Here is a 20,090-nt window from a genome sequence, read left to right as displayed (position 1 = left end):
GTCCCCGTCCTTTCTCTGCTATGGAGGCCAGTGCTCCCATCCTCTCTCCCGAGACTCTGTCTTTCTTTAGGTTTTAGGCTACTCCCTGGCCCTGATGCTTCAGGTGTCGGATGAGTCTAAGTTTTGTGGCCTTTTCTCATCGTTCGGTTAGGGCAGCACTCCTTCCAGCTCCCTCCGTCACAGGCAGAAGGGGAAGTCTCCGAGCCAGTGTAAACTGCCTAGTTATGAGTCAGCTAGAACACTCTTTTCATATGTTTCAGCACCAGTTTTACATCCTGTGTGTGTCAGTTTTCTGTTTGTGTCTTTTGCCCGTTTCGAGCTCTGTATGTTAAGGGTGACCCTAACCCTCTGTCTCTGGCGTGTCTCGCCCGTGTTTTCTCTCTGCTTGCCTGTTGTCTTCTGTTTTGCTTAGGGTGTTTTTTTTTTTTTTTTCCATGCAGAAGTTTATAGTATCTTGATTTTGAGTCTTACTTGGGAAACTTTTCCCTGCATAGAGGTTAAAGAGGAATTCTTTTTTTTGTACTTGCTTTCATTGTTTTATCTTTTTTATATTGACTGCCATGATCCATTTGGAGTGTATTCTTTTTATTATGTGAGGTATGAACCCATTTTTTTTCCCAAATGGCTGAGCAGATGTCTCAGCACCGTTAATGAAAAAGTCCTTTGATTTGTGATGCCGCATTCATCATATACTAAATTTCCATATGTACGTGGGCCTATTTTTAGACTTTCTTCCTTATCCGTTGGTCTATTTATATTTTCATGCACAGTTTTAATTTTAGAGGCTTTCTTGCATTTTTATAATAGCAATGCAATTCACATATCCCAAAGTTCACCCTTTTGAAGTGTACAATTCAGTGAATTTTTGTCTATTTACAGTGTTGTACATTCATTACTATCAAATGCCAGAATATTTCCATCACTGTGAAAAGAAAGCCCACATATATTAGCAGTCACTCCCCAGGTCCCCTCACCCCACCCCGCACCCATCTATCTGCTTTCTCTTTCTGCGGGTTTGTGTCTCAGGGACCGTGCGTGAAAGTGGAATCACACATGTGGTCTTTTGTGTCTGGCTTCTTTCACCTAGCACAGTGCTTTCAAGATCCATCCCTATTGTAGTGTGCGTGTATCAGGACTTCATTCTCCAGGATTTTAAAAGTCCGCAAGGGCGAGCCCTTTTTATTGAGTATTTTCTCAGTTCTTCTTATGTCTTTGTTTTCCTATACGAACTGCCCTGCCAACTCGTCTAGCTCCGTAAAAACGCGTGTTAGTGTTTTTATTGCGACAGGGAAGCTGACATCTTTATGATACAGTCATCCCATTCAAGAACAAGGGAAGTCTTTCTATTTGATCAGTTCTAGTTTTGTGAACTTTGACATACTTTAAGGCCCCTTGTAGAGGTTTTTCCCATTTCATGTTAAATTTGTTCCTAGGTATTCTATATTCTTTGTTGCTTTGTCAATGGGTTTTTTCCTACCATGATAGCCTCAGACTGATTTCTGTATGTGTGAAGGCTGTGGATTTCTGGATGTTAATTTTATATCCTGATTCTTTACCAAGTCTTTTGTTGTTCAGATTTTAACATTGTTTTGCTAGGGTTTTCCAAGTATACTGTCATATCATTTACAAGGAGAGGGAATTTTGTTTCATTTCTGGTTTTTTTTTTTTTTTTAATTTAAATGTCTTGCTGATCTCCTGTTTAACTGCATTGGCTGACAGCGTCGGAACAGTGGGGAGCAGGACTAGAGGCAGCCGGCACCTTCGTTTTCTTCTTGCCCTTTGGGAATGGCTCCTCGTGCTTTTTTGTTACTAAATAAGATCCTCGTTTAGGATGAAAGGCTCTTTATTTTATTCTTCTAAGACAGCCTCTTGTGTTTTCACCAGGAGTGAGTGTTGAACTCTGTTGATGCTGTTTTGAATCTGTAGAGAAGCTCACCAGCTTCTCCCCTCAGGTTAACATGGTGCAGACACTGATGAGCCTCCTCACGTTGAGCTAGCCTTGCATTCCAGGGAAAAGCAAGCAGAGGGGGTTTTGGATGTTACTGATCAGTGTTTCATTTAGTGTTTTTGCATCATTGTTTATAACATATTCATTTATAAGTTTTTCATTTTCCTGTTTTCAGGGGAGGTTTATTAGGTTTTGGTGGCATGGTTATACAAGCTTCATAAAAGCAAGCAAATGTCCAGTGCCCTGGGCCAGTTGGTGGCACCTTGGAAATGTTTGGCCATATTCCTCTGCAAAACCATGAGCTGCTGCAGCTGCGCAGTATTGAGCGCTCCTGTCGGTGAACATGGTGGTCCCCTCACTCATTTATATGTTCTTAATTTCTCTTATGTTAACGTGTCCCTCATTTGGTTTATTGTTTCTTTCGCTCTCTGTCTCTCTCTCTCTCTCTCTCTCTCTCTCTCTGTGTGTGTGTGTGTGTGTGTGTGCGCGCGCGCACGCCTGTGTGGTTTTTCTTAGGACTACTTGGTAGTGAGTTGCAGACGTGATGCCCCTTGATCCCCAAATACACAACGTGCGTAGCTGCTGCACGGTGATCAAGATCGGGGCATTGACGTGGATACAGTAGCCTTGTCCATTCTAAAGGGTGCGTTCCTGTCCTGGGACAGACCTTGTGAACTGCGTTCTTTTTAGAAAAATGTTCTTGTTAGTAGCATGAGATCCCGGGTCATGTGCTTGTCTCTTTAGCCTCCTTTTCTTTAGAATGGCCCTGCAGTCTGTCCCTGATGACACAGCCATTTTTGAAGGTTGCTGGTGAGTTCTTCTCCTTGGTTTGGGTGTTTCTGAGGTTTCTCAGTCATCCACTTTGGGCAGGAAGACCACAGAAGTGACATCGTGCTGCTTCTCTGTGTCGTGTCAGGGGGGTACGTGGCTCTGGTTTGTCCCAGGGCTGGCGATGCTGGCTGAGATCATTTGACTAAGGCGATGCCTACCAGCCTTCTCTTATGTAAAGTTATTTGCTTACATTTTCAATTTATAAGCATCTCAGGGAAGATCCTTTGAGATTATGTAAATATCCTGTTATTCATCAAACTTTTACCCACTAGCTTTAACATCTGTTGGGTATTCTTACCAGAATGAATGATCGTTGTGATGGCCGCTGGTTCCACCATTCCTTCTGCAGTTGTCAACTGGCTTTCTACTCTGAAGAAGAGCTCTTCTTGTTTTTTGTTTTGTTTTTTTAAAATTTATTCATCTATAGCAGTGTGGGCTCATGGATTTTTATTTTATTCAGTGAGTTATGCAATTCTTATCATTATTTATTTGCAGACTCAGATTGTCCAGACTTGGCCAGGGCCAGCCTTTGCACGCTGGTCCTCGCGTCGTTCTGAGATGCCCCCACCTTTATTCCAGCACTTTCTCTTTTGCAGGACAGCATGCTCCATGCTCCAGACTCTCATCTTTTACTTTCCGGGCTGTAGCCCTGGAATCAGCCATTTCTCTAAGGCATCCTAACGTCTCTGACTTCCGTTCAGTGAAGCCTGGTATTTAGGAGGCAAGAGCTCTGTGCTGGGCGTGCCCGGTGCTATGGGGGTGTGTAGTGTCTCAGCTCTCTCAGTGGACAGAGCTAGGGAGTAGCTGTCTGTCATGTCCACACTCAGCTATGTAGATGAGTGTGCCTGTGTGATTATATATACCCACACACATCTATATCTGTATTTCTCTGTGCATCTTAAAAACTATGAATTCATGCCGACTCTTCCAAGTTCTAATGGAGTACCACTGTTCGGTGAGTGAGTGCGGGAGTGCTTAGCGTGGGGGGGTGGGATGGTGAGGATGTGCTCCTCTTCCTCTGTAGCTCATGGTACAGCGGGCAGAGCTGAGACCTTAGTGCCGGCGCAGGGAGGGCGTCGAGTGGGAGCTGGGGCAGGGGAAGGCATGGCAGCTGTGGGGAGCTAGGTTCCTTATTGCAGATCCGCTCTGTCCCTGTGACCTTGATCAATGATTTCCCCTCCCCGGTTTTGTTTTCTCATTTTAAAAATTGGGGTTTCGCCGGGCGCGGTGGCTCACGCCTGTAATCCCAGCACTTTGGGAGGCCGAGGCGGGTGGATCACGAGGTCAAGAGATCGAGACCATCCTGGTCAACATGGTGAAACCCCGTCTCTACTAAAAATACAAAAAATTAGCTGGGCATGGTGGTGCGTGCCTGTAATCCCAGCTACTCAGGAGGCTGAGGCAGGAGAATTGCCTGAACCCAGGAGGTGGAGGTTGCGGTGAGCCGAGATCGAGCCATTGCACTCCAGCCTGGGTAACAAGAGCGAAACTCCGTCTCAAAAAAAAAAAAAAATTGGGGTTTCAATTAGATGAGAGAATTCCTGGTACAGGTGACTCTTCTTCCTCACCTGGAGCTGTGCTGCCTGTCATCCTCCATCGTACCCTGTGACTCCTGGACAGGTCCTTCCCATCTCCATGTGAGACTGCAGTCTCGTGAGCAGGTGTGAAGACACGGGGCACTGCCTGCCAGGCAGCCCCGTCTTTGCCCTGAGATCTCTGGGTCAGTTGGCTTCAGAGCACCCTGAGGGCATATTTATGGGCGGGTGCCATTTTTGTGGATTCCGTGGGCAGGGGGCATCCGTTGCAGCTTGAAGGTTCCTGTGGGGACTGGCACGTGGTGTGCCTGGCCCTCGGGGTGGGTGGCAGCCTGGGCAGCTCAGTATTCCCTGGCAACACCGTCATTAGGCTGTGTTTCCTTGTTCCTGCAGGGACCAGTGGACCAAGAGGCCACCTTGAAGGGGCTCTGGCAGCTGCTGTTTGGGGGCTGGTGAGAAGCCTGGGGTGGCCTAGGGAATGGGTGCAGGAGAGCCAGGCTCATGGGGCTGGGGAGGGGCACAAGGCCCCTGTGCACCCTGAATGGAGCTTTAACCCCCACCTCTTGTCCCTCTCCTCCCTGGTTCCCACCAAAAGGGCCACGTCTCCCCAGGCCACCTCCACTGGTGATGGATCTGTACAACATTTTCTTACCGAGGGCGGGCCAGCAGCCTCTGCACTGAGCTGGAGGAACCAGGAACAGGACCCAGAGGCTCCCTGCCTCCTTACCAGGCCCTGCTGTTTCCTCTGGGCGGTGTGGTCTTGGGCTGGCTCTCCCTGCAGGGCCAGCCCTGGCAGATACCAGCACACAGGGAGCTGCGGGCCCTTACACAGCCACAGGGGACATGGCAGCAAGGTCCTCTTCCTTGCTGGTAGCTTGAATGCTGGCCTCTTTGAGCACAGCATGGTGGTTGTGGGCTTCTGGGGGACCAGGAACCCTTCCAGATGTCTGTGTGTTATGGTGGGGCCAGGGACCAGAGGGGCCAGGGACTTGGAAGTGGGGCTTTGAGCTCCTGCCTGGGACCTAAGAGCGGCTCACATATTTCATCTCACTGGTCTTCATCCCACCCTCTGAGTTTCCCTTCGTGGTCCGATTTTACAGATGAGGAAACAGATTCAAGGGCCAGGACTTGCTGGGACACAGCAGGCCAGTGGTTGAGCTGGGACTTTGCCGGGCCTTCTGCTCCTGGGACTGTGTTGTGGTGTGAATGTCCAAAGCTCATTGAAATCCAGTCATCATTGTATTAAGAGGCTCTCGCCACCCCCAGCGTCCTCCATCTTGGACTGCTTGGTCCCCAGAGCCATGAGCCAAGGAAATCTCTTCTTTATAAACCCCCCTCTGTGTGGAGTTCCATTACAACAGCAGAAAGGGGACTCAGGCTGTGTTCTCTGCTTTACACCGAATGCTTTGAGGGATTGTCCAAAGAAGTCTAAAGAGGCCGAGTGTGTCCAGGGCAGGCAGGTGACCCACTGTTGTCAACATGGGTCTGTTGAGGGCGAATAAGGGAGTCGGCTGATTCACGGTGAGGACAGCGCCAGCAGCAAACCCTGAGGCCACAGCTCCTCGGGGTCCTGGTGCTGACTTTTCCTGGGACTGCCCCTTCCCGTACTGCTCTTGATTCCTGCCTGCGGAGAGGCTGTGTTAGGGGCGTGGTGGAAGCTGGGCGCCCAGCGGGGGGCTGCAGCGTGGGCCCCCACGGAGGTTCCTGTGGGCATGCGCTCTGCACAGCGGGCGCCCCTGCTGCAGGCGATGGGGTGCCTCGTCCTCACTCACTTTCTCCTCTTGAACTTTGCAGTTTCATTTTGCCGTAGAAAATGGTTTTCCCCACAGGGCAGGCTTTGGGGAGCAGAGATGTGTGTTGCGGGGTGCGGCCTGTCTCTCCTGTGCTGGGGCGTGGCCGAGGTCTCTCAGTGGTCTGCAGTGGGCAGTGGGGGCTGGCTGCTGGCCTGGGCCTGTGCTCCCTGTTTGCGGCGCCCCCGACCCGGTTGTGAACTGACAGTGCCTCTGTCTTTTCCAGCCGGCGGTGGAGGTGGTCTGAGGCTCAGTTAGGGAGTGTGAAAGCAGCATGCAGCCACTGTGCAAGGGCAAGTCCGAGCCTCCGCTCCCCCTGAGCAGGTTCAGCCCCACCCCTGTCACTGCGTTGTTCCCGAAGAGCCCACTCATGAGCAGCCCACCTGGGGCCAGAGCCTGCCCCAGGACTCACTCCCCTGCACTGGGTCCGCAGGTGGGCACTGTGGAGGCCACAGGTCGCCCGTGCCCTGGCCCCTGGTCCGGGTGTGTGCCCTGGCTCCCGGGAGGCAGCGCCGCTTCCTGCCATCACCTCTGGGGCTGTGTGTCCCCGTGGGCGGCTCAGCCCTGCCTCGCCGGAGGAGCCTGTTCCTGCATCTGCGTCCTCTAGCCCCAGCCCTCAGGGGCCTCCTGTGCCCTAACTGACTGGGCGCGTCCAGCCAGCCATGCCAGTCGTTTCCTCCCCCACGGAGCGAGCATGGTGCTGCATTCCTGCCCTTCCCTATCCGGAGCTCAGAGTCCCTGAGAGCAGGTCAGACCTGTCCAGAGCTGCTGTGTCCCCACCACGGTGCCTGGGTCAGAGGTCACAGAATGCGCGTCCAAAGCTGAGGGAAGGGCTGCTGTGTGTTTACAGGTGAGGAAGCCCCCAGCGGCAGAGCTGATGTGCCGTGTGTGCGGCCCACCCATGTGCGACCGCTCTCTATCCAGGCCGAGGGGCCCAGCCTGGGGACCCTGTTCCCATCTGCCTGGGTGTTCTCCGCCTGTGTGGGGCCCAGCCCCCTGCTTCAGAGGCCCTGTCCGGGAGCCTGACTGAAGGGCTTGAGACCCACGCACTGGACCCACAGCCTAGGAGTTGGGGGCCCAGCCCCAGAGTTGGGACTGGGAGCCTGGCAGGCAGTTGGTGTGGCCTGCTGCCTGGCCTCCCCTCCTCCTGGGCCTGGACGCTTTGTCCTGGGGGCAGGCTGAGTTGCCGGGGTGGTGGCACGCCTGACTGAGGTGGGTGTTCCCTGGCACCCCCACTTCCCCTGGCGCCCTGCAAACGGGATCTGGGCAGTGCAAGGACAGATGGCTCCCTTCAGGCTGGCAGGGGCCGGGGGCCCTGGGGAAAGCTGGCGCCAGCCTGAGGGGCACGAGGCCGGAGGGGCCATGGCTGGCCTTGGCGGGCACGGAAGCGGCTCGGTAGGAAGCCTCCTCGGGAGCCAGCGGGTCATTGTCCCTGACCTCCGTCCGGCCTCATTCAGGCAGCCCTGGGACTTGGGCCATTCTTGGGCAAAACAGCCTGTCAGCTTCTGCCCACCCCTCCGGCCTGGCCTGGCTGCCAGCTTCCGCCCAACTGGGCCTCGAGTGGCTTCTGTGGCCATCGTCCAGCCCCCCAGGTGCATCTGGCGCAGGCATTGCCCTCTCTGCCCTTGCCACGCTCCCCCGAGGGGCTCCATGTCCTCCTCATGCCTCGTCTCTGTCCTCTGCCACATCCCCTCCTGGCCATGCCCCTGGCTACCCAGCCCTCCCTCCTCTGAGCGCTGGCCCTGACTGGGTTCCCTTGCCCAGTGCAGTTCCTGATGCTGGCCTGCCTTCTCCTGGAGGCCTTGGGGGGTGCCCCCGTGTCCTGGACTCAGCAGAGCGCTTTGGTTGGGAAGGCCTGGCTCCCTCTGGCTGTGCTCAGGCCTCCGAGGCTGCGCCCCACAGTGCCCGGCTGCCTTCCTGGCTCCTGCGCCACAGCCCGTCCCTGCCCCCAGCTCACTTCTGGGGGAATCTTGTGGTGTTCGGGTGAAGTCCCACCAAGTGAGCCAGCATGCCTGGGCACTGACCCGTCCTCCTGGCAGGGCAGCCAGGGCAGCCGTGCCAGCCGTGGTTGGCAGTGTGCTCCTGCTGGAACAGGAGTGGCATGCTGCGCCCAGGGGGTCTGACGCCTTCTGGGGTGTTCCATGCCCTGCACTGGTGGCTGGCTGACCCCAGACCTTAGTATCCTCCTCCTGTTTGGGGTTATAACCCCTGTCTCACTGTGTCGGGACGATCAGTACTGCTTACACGGGTGAGGCCCCTGGCCAGGCCTGCCTAGCAGATGCAGGTGAGACAGGTGGTCTCCGGGTGGCCTGGGGCCAGTCACATTCTCTCCTGGGGATTTCCCCAGCTCCCCGAAGAACAGAATGCATGAGAGCACCTCCTCATGGACTTGTGTGGCGTCCAGTGATGTGGGCAATGCCGAGCTCCCAAGGACACCGGCTCAGCACGTGGACTTCTTGTTCTTTGCCCCCTCAGTGAAGGGTGGGCCGATCCTGTGGGGATCCTTGGTTGGGGGCAGGAGACAGGGTTTCTGATTTGGCCTGCTGGGACATGCTGCGTCAGGGCAGGGCTGGGGTGACGACGCACTGGACTGGGCCAGCACCGGGTGAGGGCGGCTCCAGCAGGCGTGCAGCCCCCCCAGGGCAGGCACAGGTGGGGTTCAACGTCTTACGGAGCATGGCGCTGCTTGGCCTCGTGTGTGGTCAGCATCGGGCTCAGAGGTCGGGTGTGGGCAAGAAGGTCAGGATGGGAGCCCCTGGCTGGCCTGGTAGGACGCTGGGTTGAGAAGTGGGGCGTGAGCTGGCTGCAGGGTGGAGGAGCAGGAGCAGCATGGGGAAGCTGAGGCACAGCCTGTGCGAAGGCAAGGAGGTGGGAGGCAGCATGGGTGCGCCAGGCAGAGGCCCCAGAGAGCGAGGCATGGGGCGGGGGTACAGCAAGAGCTGAGGCTGGGGCAAGACAGGGCCCGGCGCGCAGAGACCTTGGGTGCCCGTGTGGGCATGGGGCCACTGTGGCTGGGGCAGGCCGGGGGTTGAGGTGGACACTGGAGGGCAGTGGAAACGTGGGGTACCTGGGGGATTGGGGTTGGTACAGCTCAGTGCCCTGTGGCCCCGTGTGGTCTCCCAGCCATGGGAAGTTTGCACCCACTGGATTCCAGGTGTCCCCAGGGGCCCAGAGTGGCTGGCTGGGTGGGCCCGTGAGTAGGCTGAAGATGTGCACTGCCGTTTTGTGTTCCCAGACCAGCCTCCTCTGCCTGCGGTGACTCGGTGGCCCTGCCTGAGGTTGGCCTTCTTCTCTGAGTCTGCTGAACAAACGGGTGTGTCATGCTCCTGTGTGTGGCGAAATGAGATCGCGAGTCCGCTCAGGTGGTCTCCTTGACGGCGGTGGGGCTGCTGAGTCTTCAATCTCCTCCGCGTGCCCGGCCAGAGCAGAGGGGAGTTGGGCAGCCTTCCTGTCCTCCCAGGGGCCCCAGCTTTGTCTCAGCTGAGCTCTTTCAGACTTGAATCCCTTCCCTCCTCCCGTGAGTTCTCCTGCCTCTCCTGGGCCCTCGTCAAGCTTCCTGTGCTCCCTGTCTTGAAACCCTGAGACCCCACTGCTCCCTGCAGTGATGGCTGGTGGCTGCTCCCTCCTCTCGTGGGGGCTCTGCCGTGGCAGAGTGGCAGATGTGGCCTCTGGCTAACATCACCCCAGCTTGCCCCATCTCCCGTGTTGTCTGCGGGGCCCTCTTCTCTGCGTGGTGGCTCCTCTCCCTGAGTGGTCTCATCCTTACACCTGTTCCTGCGCAGTGGACTCTCCTTCTGCGTCCAGCCCTACCTCCAGGGCTTGGGGTGTCTGCCAGCCTGTAGGAGGCCCTCTGGGCTCATCCCTGCACACGGCTCCCCTCCCTTTCTGGTATGAGGAAGTCAGAGCACAGTCTGCTTGCCTTCTGGGCCAGAACTTGGGACTTGTCCTTGACTCTGTCGGGGTTCCATGCCAGCCCCTCCCTCCCTCCCTCCCTGGGTCCTGGCTCTGCCACCGTCTGCTCACTGCCCTGCCAGCCCCGCACATGTCCCCAGCAGCCTGCTGTCCATCCTGAAGCAGAGGGAGCCCCCCAAACACAAGTCGCGTCAGGCCTGGCTGACCCCCTCAGTGCCTCACCGTCATTCTAGGGGATGGCAAGTAGTGCCCTGTGCTCAGGGTCCCTTGAGCCGCTTCCCTGGGACTGGTGGACCCCGACCTGGGGTTCTAGCGCCCCTCCCAAGTTCTCTGAAAGCCTCTGCAGGAACCCTCGCCCTGGACAGTTAGTGCTGGCTCCTCCATGGAAGTTCACGTCCTGTGGCCAGAACAGGCCTGCCTGCTGGCACGGTGGCACTGGGGCATGAGGGGTGTGTCTGTAGAACTGGTCCGTGTCCGGCATCAGCTGTACCTCCCTGGGCCACGTGGGACAAAGGTAGGTGCTCTGGGGCCACCACCCAGGGATCTGAGGAGAGCCCTGGGTGCCCACCTGGCTCTTGTCTGCTGAAGGCACAACCCCCCGGCAGCCCTCCTCTTGGTTTCCAGACACGTCTTTCTAGATGATGTTTCATTGCAGTTTTACAAATGCAGCTTTAATACTTTAAGATTGTACGTGCATGTAGTTTAGAGAGTGAGTTACATGAGTTGTGCAAAGTTAATTAAGAAAAACAGTCATCCCCAGCCACTCTCCATCCCCCTCCCCAGAGTCCACAGTGTCTGCATCTTCTAGTAGATTCTTTTGATATGTTTCTCTTTTTTAAATAATAGGCCTGTATTGCTTCTGGATTTTTTAAATGTTTAGGCATTATTTTTTGACTTGCAAGGTGAGGATTCAAGTCTCTCTGCACACACAAGTACCTGCTCTCTCACAGGTACACACAAGCACACACACACCCATGCAGGCACCCCCCCCACATATGTACACACATTCATGCACATGCACAAATGTATGCACGCACACATGCATACATGCACACACATGCACGTACACACATGCATGCACACACATGTATACATGTATGCATGTACACACTAACACATGCACACATGTATACATGCATGTGCACGCACACGTGCATGCACATGTACACACTAACACATGCACACATGTGCATACATGCATGCACACACATACACACATGCAGGCATGTATTTATACACTCACGCACACATATGCATATGCATGCACAGGTATATGCACACATGTACATACTCACACATGCATGCACACACATGCCCACACATGTATGCACATATGCATGCACACACTTCCTGCCTCCCCCTCCTGGTGTAGCTACAGTGTTGTCACCCTCTCAGGTGCGCTGCTAGGATCAGCCTAGTCATCGGAAACCGGGATGATTTTCCGTCTCTGCCCAACCTTTTGTTTTCCCTGGAATTTGTGACTGCCTTTGTTTGCCTGATGTTTTTTGTTCTTCTCAGGAGCCTAGCCTGAAGCTATCCTCTAGCTCTCTTGGTCTCACGTTCCTTCACATTAGCGGTTCAGCCTTCATCTTCTTGAGGAAGTCTCTCTAGAACGTTCTGCCAGAGCATTGTCAGCAGGTTGCCCTCCTTGCCTGGACACAGCTTTTGCCCTGGGTGCTCTTCAGCTTCCTCTGGTTGCAGGCAGTCTAGACCTTCCTCCCTCCTCAGATGGTTCCTGGTTTTTGGCAGAGCTCACCCTTGAGTACTTCCCCTGAGAAAGCATGCATGGAGGGGCGGTCTGGGGGCCCCCAGGTGTCAGAAATGGCCTCCTTGGTCCTCACACCGGTTCTCCTCCCAGCACTGGAGCTGTGGGGTCTCCTGGTCACCGTGGGTTCTGATGCTGGATGTGGGACTTGGTTGCCTGTCCAGGTGCCCTGAGGTCTCACGGGGCGTGAGGAGCCCCTATCCAGTTTGAATGAGCTCCGGCCTGGGATCGGTGTGAATGCTGTTCCTGCTGCTTCTCTTCCCCTGGCTTTCCTGCCCTTTCTGGAATCCCCTCACTCGGACGGAGAGGTGCCTGTGCAGGGCTGGTCACTTCCTCTGCCCGCCCCCACCCCCGCATGTCATCATGCTCTGGTTTCTGGAGGCCCCCGCTTGGCCTGCCCCTTCTCTGGAGCCCTTTGCTGCTGCTCCCCATGTTGGCTTCTTGGTGCGCCTCTGTGTTCTCTGAAAGCCCCTTTCTTGGCGTTCTGTTCCTGTCCTGGGGCTGTTAATGCAGCCTTTGTTATCTGGGCTCGTTCCTTTGAGGGCAGTAAAGAGAACACGGGTGCAGGAACCAGATGCCTGGGTCTGAAACCACCTCCACCACTTACCAGCTGGGTGGCCTTGGGCAAGTGACCTCACCTCTCTGTGCCTCAGTTTCCTCAGCTTCAAGATAAGGATCATTGTGGCCCCAAGCTTAGAGGCTTGTGGGGATGAGCTGTGTGTGGAGCAAAGCACCTTCGTGACTGTCAGCACATGCCAAGCGTGAAGGGAGCGCTGGCTGCTGTGCTGTTACGTGTTGAAGGCTCCTCTCCGCCCGAGACCGTAGGGCAGTGTCGCGTCCCCCGGAGGGGTTTCGTTTTGGAAAATGCAGCCGTCTTTGACAAAAATGTCATCTGTGTTCACAGGAATGGCTTAGATATTTCAAAACGAACTCTTACTATTTTCAGAAGGCTCCGTTTGAGTTTTCAGTGCGGTCGATGTTGGCAGGTACAATCCGCAGCAATCAGAGCTGTTTGGGTCCCGGACTGTTCTGAGTGGGGCAGTGGGGCCCACTGGCTCAATGGTGTGCTGCTGCCACCCTGCTCTGGCGGGGCTGGATGGGACAGCCGGTCGTCTTGCTGGGAGGGAACGTGGGGCCACGTGCCTCCCCCAGCCCCAGGGACTTGGGCTGCACTCAGTGGGCGCGAGGCTCACTTTGCTCTTAAACCTGCCTCCCTGCTTCAGGTGTTTGTGTGGGTGGAGTCCGCGCCACCCACAGCGTTTAGAACTGAGTGTGGCCTGGCTGGCGGGCTCCATAGTGACAGCATTAGGGTATAGGCCGGTCAGAAGCCATCCGCACAGGGACCCCGCACACAGGGACCCCGCACACAGGGACCCCGCACACAGGGAGGACACGCTGGCAATGTCTGAGCAGGAGTGCTGCCTTCTGTCCTCTGGTCACTTGTTCTGAGTCCCTGGAGCTGCAGCCCGCAGAAGGAGAGGTTTGGGCAGGATGCCCAGCTCCCCAGGCCAGGGATAGCTCGTGCCATGCCCAGGATGGCGCCAGTGCCATGACTTATGTGTTGGGCGCTTACTGTTCGCCAGCCCTAATGTGTGTCCAGTCACCTCTCACAGCAGCCGAAGACACGGGTCCTCTTCTTCCCCTACCTCAGAGATGAAGAAACTGAGGCCCAGAGAGGCCCCATGGCATGTGCCCAGCTGCGCAGGTTGGATTGAGCCAAGGCAGAGCCACCTGGGCCTGACCCAGCCCCACTACTGTGGGGTGCGGCTAAGGATGACGGAGCCGGAGATGCTGGCAGGCTGTGGGAGGGCCATGTTCTCAGCCCAGCCCGGGCCTGGCTCACATGCGGCGGATGCCATCCTGCCTGCGTGTCGGGGCACAGTGGGGGCCCGGTGCTCCCAGAAGCCAGCTGGGAGGCTGGCGGGGGGGTGGTTGGTTTTTAAGAGCCCGTCAGAGGGCTCTCCTTGCTGGGGGTCCCTGTTGGGAGGGGTTGGGGCACGCCTTCTTCAGGTTGTTTCTGTGTTCCTATAGGGACCAGTGGACCAAGAGGTCACCTTGAAGGGGCTCTGTGGGGGCTGCCGTTTGGGGGCTGGTGGGAAGCCTAGGGAGTGCGTGCAGTGGAGCCAGCCTCCTGGGGCTGGGGCGGGCCGGAGGTCGCTGTGTACCCTGACCTGGAGCTTTCATCCCTGTTTCTTCTCCCTCTCCCCCTGGTTTTCCTGTTTCCTCCAGCTTGGCACGGAGGCTGCTGGCCCTGACGTCTGTAACAAGATGTCATATGGATCCATCACCGGTGGAGGTGGCCTGGGGAGCCGTGGCCCTTTCGGGGGACCCTCAAGACAAGGCTGTCAGCCCCTAGGTAATGATGTAGCTGGCAGTGGGGGTGGGGGGGTGGCAGTGGGTAGGGTCCTCACTGTGTCATGCTGATGGCTGTAACCAGTTCTGTTCTTTTGAGAAAAGTTGCCTTTGTCCTAAGATGGGGAGTGATTGCGGGGCTCAGGCGATTCAGGCCCCTGGAAAGGAGCAGGAGGAGCTTGTGCCCCACCTGCAGGCAGACCTGGGTGTCCCAGTTCATGCTGGGCATGGAGCTGGTGCTCAGAGCACCAGGCTGCTGGCAGGTGGAGAATGGCTGAGGCGAGGGAGGACTCACCTGACCTTCCTAATGGTGGTGTGGGACAGGCATTCTGTGCAGAGGGGGAAACAGGCCCCGGGGCTGCTAACCTCACCCCAGGGCTATGTAGCCGGTGCAGGGCAAAGCTGGCGTCTGTTTCTAGATATTTCAGAGTACCGAGCCCCTGCTCTTCCCCTTCACCTCGTCCACTGCTGCCCTGCAGGTTGGCCCCACTTTGGTCCTCATGGCACCTGAATGCCACAGTTGCCCCCGCTCTCCCCTCTGCCGTCAGTGTGGCCCGCAGATCTGGCCCTTCACAAGGGCAGGCCCATTAGTGAGTCAGGACAGCCGCCATGAGGACTGTCTGGGCGCAGGAAGAGGACCGCATTGGGGCTCCAGCTCTTTGCTCATGTCTGTCCTCCCAGGGCCGGGCCTCGGGCTCAGCCAGCTGTGTAGCAGGGCCTTCCTCCACCTGGGGCCCTTCTCTGCTGGGCTGTGAGTCCTCTCCCTCGTAGCTCTGCTTGGCTCTTGGCTGGGGCTGGTCCCCAGGGCAGCCTGTTCAGGGAATGAGGCTGGGTGAAGGGCCCTCGCTGGCTCCTTTGCGGCCCCCAGGACCCTGAGTTTGTCTCCCCACCAGCCCTGCAGAGAGAGAGCAGCCTGTGCTCAAGAGGGCTCCTGGTGCCCGCCTCAGCCCTGCTGGGATAGGATGGCAGCCGGGGGGACATGGGGGCAGATGGCTATTGTTGACATCACCAAGTGCCCTCTCCTCATCTTGCCATCACCACTTAGCGCCTCGAAGGCCAGGTCCTCCAGATGCCCCCATCCTTCCTGCCCGCTGTGAGTGCTGCCCCGCCCTGGTCTCCTCCCGCCTCTGCCTCCCTTTTCTCCTTCCTGCCTGGACCATTGATCCAGTGTCTGCTGTGTGCCAGGAGGTATTCTGGGGGTCGGGCGGGAGGCAGAGAGACAAGTGAGTCCTGTGCCCTTAGGGGGTGTGTGTTCTCACTGGGGTGGTTCTGAGATCCTCTTTCTTGTGTGTTAGGGAGGAAATGACCCAGGTTCTTGGACTGCTGGCCCTGAGTGGTGGGCTCCATGAACTAAGGAGGTGAGGGAGGGCCCTCGGGGAGGGCCTGCTTAGTGAAGAGGAGAGGAGGACCCTGGAGGAGGCAGGCCCGGGATGAATGAGAGGGTCCTGGGGGATGGGCTGGCGTGGATGGAGGTTCCTTCCATGGGCCAAGGGAGCCTCCGTGGCCTTAAGCAGGGCACCGTGTCAGCTGCTTGATCTTTTTATGTTTAAAAATATGTTCTGAGGCATGCTAGGCAGACAGGAGACTTCGTGTGTGTGCGTGTGTGCGTGTGTGTGCGTATGTGTGCACGTGTGTGTGCGCGTGAGTGTGTGCATGTGTGTGTGTGTGTGTGTGCATGTGTGTGTGCATGTTCACGTGCACACGTGTGCGTGGGGTGCAGATACAGGTTCAGATCTCACAGTTTTGAGGTGGTGAGCCTGACCCCCAGGGCCCTGCGCCTCCCCCGGCCTCTTTCCTCCTTGCCCTGAACTGTCGCATTTGCTGTTTCTTGGTCATTTTCTTGTGCGTCTGAATGTCCCTGTGAGCCGCGTGCTGCTGAGCTGTGCAGGTTTCACTTCCCTGGCTCGGATGATGTGTGTTGCTCTGCGGTGTGCTGCTTTTCCACGCCGTGTTGTGAGCGCCTCCACGTGTGCGCGGCTGTGGCTCCTTTGATTCCCGCGCTGCACCACGTTGGTGGCTCTGTGAGCACCCCACGGCGTCTGCGCCTGTTCCGTGTCTCAGGGGCACGGAGGCTGGCTCCCGTGTTGTCTCTCACAGCCTGTGCCCGTGCCAGGGCCTCCGCAGGCCATGGGGTAGCGTTCCTGGGCCGGACCACTTGCAGCTGAGTCGACCAGGCCCCGTCAGAGCCCTCCTCGTCCCACATGCTTGTCAGCACCCAGGGGTGTTGGACAGCGACGTCTTGCCGAACTGGTGGGTGTGGCTTGTCCTCTGCTCGGAATGGATGTTTCTCTGATAATGAATGGGATGGATCACCTTTTCATGTTTTTGGGCATTTGAGTCTTCCTGCCAGTGAGCCTGTTTTTCCCTTGGGTTTGTCTTGTGCTTATGGGTTTGCGGCGTTCCCTCCTGTGTTCTGGAGAGGAAAGCCTCATCAGTGGGTTCAAACAGCCCGATCCGGGCCGGGTGGCTTCCCCTGGGATGTGTGCGGCAAAGCAGTTCCTAGCCAGGTTGGCCTTGGGTTTATCCATCACTCCCTCAGGGCTCGCACTTTCTGTCACAAGGTGATAATGCTGTCATCTTTCACTTCTCTCTGAAGATTGAACCCTTTGTTTTTGATGTTTAATTGACCCGTGATTTTTGTTTATGGTGTGAGGTGGGATGACGGTGGAGGGGAAGCTCTAAAGTTGCTTCTTTCTGTTTGAAGAAAAAATTGTGTGAACTGTTTAATCTGCCATTCTTCTGCAGACCTGCAGTGACAGCTCTGTGATAGTTAAAGTTTCCATTTGGGTTCTCTGGTCAAGTTTGCTATTCCTGTGCCAAAATCCACCTTCATTTCTATAGCTTTACTATAACTCTCAGTATTTTTTAGAACAAATTGCCCCTCTTTTTTTTCTACAGAGGTGTGTTGGATGTGTTTGACCGTTTGATGTTGAGCATGAGGTTTAGGATGACCTGTCGCACCCTGGAGTTTGGGGTTGCCTGGCGTCCCCTGTGTCCGCGTGGGAGCAGTGACTTCTTTATTGTTCTGAGCCTTCCAGTCCATGAGCAAGCACCCATGTCTGTATATTTATGAAGTTTTCTTTAACGTCTTTCAATGACGTCTTATAACTTTCTCTGTTGAAGATCTTCCATATCTTTTAAATTCATTTCAACAAAGTAAAAACTTTTTTTTTCCTGCTGTTGTAAGTGGTACCATTCTGAATATGACATTTTCCAAGTGCTTCTTGCTGGTGTGTGCACACAATTGGCTTTTTTAGTCGAGCCATTGTGGAAGACAGTGTGGCGAGTCCTCAAGGATCTAGAACTAGAAATACCATTTGACCCAGCAATCCCATTCCTGGGTATATGTCCAAAGGGTTATAAATCATTCTGTTATAAAGACACATGCACACCTGTGTTTATTGTGGCACCGTTCACAATAGCAAAGACTTGGAACCAACACAAATGCCCATCAGTGATAGACTGGATAAAGAAAATGTGTCACATGTACGCCATGGAATACTATACAGCCATAAAAAGGATGGGATCATGTCCTTTGCAGGAACGTGGATGAAACTGGAAATCATTCTAGTGAACTAACACAAGAACAGAAACCCAAACACCGCATGCTCTCACTCATAAGTAGGAGGGGAACATCATACACTGGGGCCTGTGGTGGGGGGGCTATAGGTGGGATAGCATTAGGAGAAATACCTAATAAAGAAAATGTGGCACACATACACCGTGGAATAGTATGCAGCCGTAAAAACGGTGAGTTCATGCCCTTTTTTATGGGGGACATGGTTGAAGCTAGAAGCCACCATTCTCAGCAAACTGACACAAGAACAGAAAACCAAACACCGCATGTTCTCACTCATAAGTGGGTTTTGAACAATGAGAACACATGGACACAGGGAGGGGAACATCACACACCAGGGTCTGTTGGGGGGTGGGGGGCTAGTGGAGGGATAGCGGGGGGTGGGGGGATAGGGGAGGGATAACATTAGGAGAAACACCTAATGTGTGTGATGGGTGATGGATGCAGCCAACCACCACGGCACGTGCGTACCTGTGTAACGAGCCTGCACGTGCTGCCCGTGTACCCAAGAACTTACAGCACAATAATAATAAAAAAGAAAGTTCAGACATTTTATTTAATTTTTGAATGTTTTCTGTTTTAATTTTCTAAATGTGGAAACTTTTAAACACACCAAAGCAGGCACAGTCACGTCGCAGCCCCTGGTGTCCCTTGGCTCCCCCCCAGCTGCTCGTGGCCAGTCTGGTCGCACGTGTGCCCACGCTGCCCCCGCCGTGTCATTCTGGAGTAAATCCCAGATAGCAGATCATGTCATCTGGTGATATTTCAGCGTGTCTCTGAAAGAGAAGAGCTCCTTTTATGCATGACCAGATTTCCACCGTGACAGCTCATTTTGGTCACTGTACCCGCTGTGCAGTGAAGTGGCCGCCAGCCTCTGGGAGTATCTATTTCAGAGACGCTGTTTAACCCGGAGCCTCCTGAGACCCCGTGCTGCGGTTGAGCTGCGCCCTTCCTTGGAGAGACCCCATGTTGGCCTGTGCTCCTCCTGCGGCTGACCCGTGCCCCTCCCGCGGCTCACCCGTGTTCCGGAGGCTGACCTGTGCTCCTCCTGAGGCTGTTCCTGTGCTCCTCCCGTGGCTGACCCGTGCTCCTCCCGCGGCTGACTCGTGCTCCTCCTGTGGCTGACTCGTGCTCCTCCCGCGGCTGACCCGTGCTCTGGAGGCTGACCCGTGCTCCTCCTGCAGCTGACCCGTGTTCCTCCCATGGCTGACCCATGCCCCTCCCGCGGCTGATCTGTGCTCCTCCCACGGCTGACCGGTGCTCCCGCCACAGCTGACCCGTGCTTCTCCTGTTGCTGACCCATGCTCCGGAGGCTGACCTGTGCTCCTCCCGAGGCTGACCCATGTTCCTCCCGCGGCTGACCCGTGCTCCTCCCGCAGCTGACCCGTGCTCCTCCTGTCACTGACCCATGCTCCGGAGGCTGACCCGTGCTTCTCCCACGGCTGACCCGTGCTCCTCCTGCAGCTGACCCCTGCTTCTCCTGTCGCTGACCCATGCTCCGGAGGCTGACCAGTGCTTCTCCCGAGGCTGACCCGTGTTCCTCCCGTGGCTGACCCGTGCTTCTCCCGTGGTTGACCCGTGCTCCTCCCGAGGCTGACCCGTGCTCCTCCTGAGGCTGACCCGTGCTCCTCCTGTTGGTGACCCGTGCTCCTCCTGAGGCTGACCTGTGCTCCTCCCGAGGCTGACCCGTGCTCCTCCTCGAGTGTGTCTTTGTCTCTGGGTTCCTTCTGTCTCTGTTTATTTCCCTCCAAGTGTATTTGTTGAAGAAACCAGGCTTTTCATGTGTGGTGTAATTGATTTTTGTGCACTGGTGTGTGTTGCCAAACCCTTTTTATTAATTGTAATGATTTGTCTGTGGAATCTTTTGAGCTTTCTCTGTAGTTGGTGGTGTCTGTGCGTAATGACAGAGTTTTTGCTCCTTTTCGAATGCTCTCACCTGTTACTTGTTTCTCTTCCTGGCTGGAACCCCTCCTGCAGTGTTGAGTGGAAATGGTGGTTTATTCGTGGTGAGTTTGCGGAGGAACTGGATTACGTATTTCTCGAATGTTTCTGGGATCTTGCTGTAAAACTCTGTGGCTCTAAAGCTTTCTGACTACCGATTAATTCCTCTAGTTGTGAAATGTTATTCAAGCTTTCTGTTTCTTCTTGGGTCAGTTTTCTTAAGTTGTGTTTTGCTGGAAATTTGACTGTTTTATCTAAAGGTTCAACTTACTGAAATGAAATTGTACACAGTAGCCTTTCACTATCAATTGTGACACTGGGGCACTCTCATGTGATGGTGAAGATGCAGATGCAGAAACCGGCCTTCCCTTGTCCCGGTTCTGCCAGTCCTCCTCCCGGCCCTGTCCACCCTGCCTGCCTTGACCCCAGCCCTGTCCAC

The 20,090-nt window shown here is 55.5% G+C and overlaps 1 protein-coding gene across 8 annotated transcripts in view; it reads left to right on the top strand.

The window, feature by feature from the left end:
* Positions 1–20,090, top strand: part of TSNARE1 (t-SNARE domain containing 1) — a 133,200-nt gene that overhangs the window by 34,578 nt on the left and 78,532 nt on the right. For 6 of the 8 annotated variants that reach the window (XM_032254582.1, XM_032254539.1, XM_032254575.1 and 3 more), the window contains exon 2: positions 14,011–14,137. The exons of 1 other annotated variant lie outside the window; for it this stretch is intronic. In XM_032254582.1, coding sequence (XP_032110473.1) covers positions 14,050–14,137 — 88 coding nt within the window. In that variant the 5' untranslated portion in view covers positions 14,011–14,049. Of the gene's footprint in view, positions 1–4,293; positions 6,955–14,010; positions 14,138–20,090 lie in introns of those variants that run through there. One more of the 8 variants, XM_032254533.1, reaches the window with a different exon arrangement.

Source organism: Sapajus apella, unplaced genomic scaffold (assembly GCF_009761245.1).
Source record: "Sapajus apella isolate SASKATOON/1434 unplaced genomic scaffold, GSC_monkey_1.0 scaffold3, whole genome shotgun sequence".
In the NCBI taxonomy this organism is placed as follows: Eukaryota; Metazoa; Chordata; class Mammalia; order Primates; family Cebidae; genus Sapajus; species Sapajus apella.
Note: the sequence above shows the minus strand (reverse complement) of the source record. Positions and strands in the feature narration are given on the sequence as shown.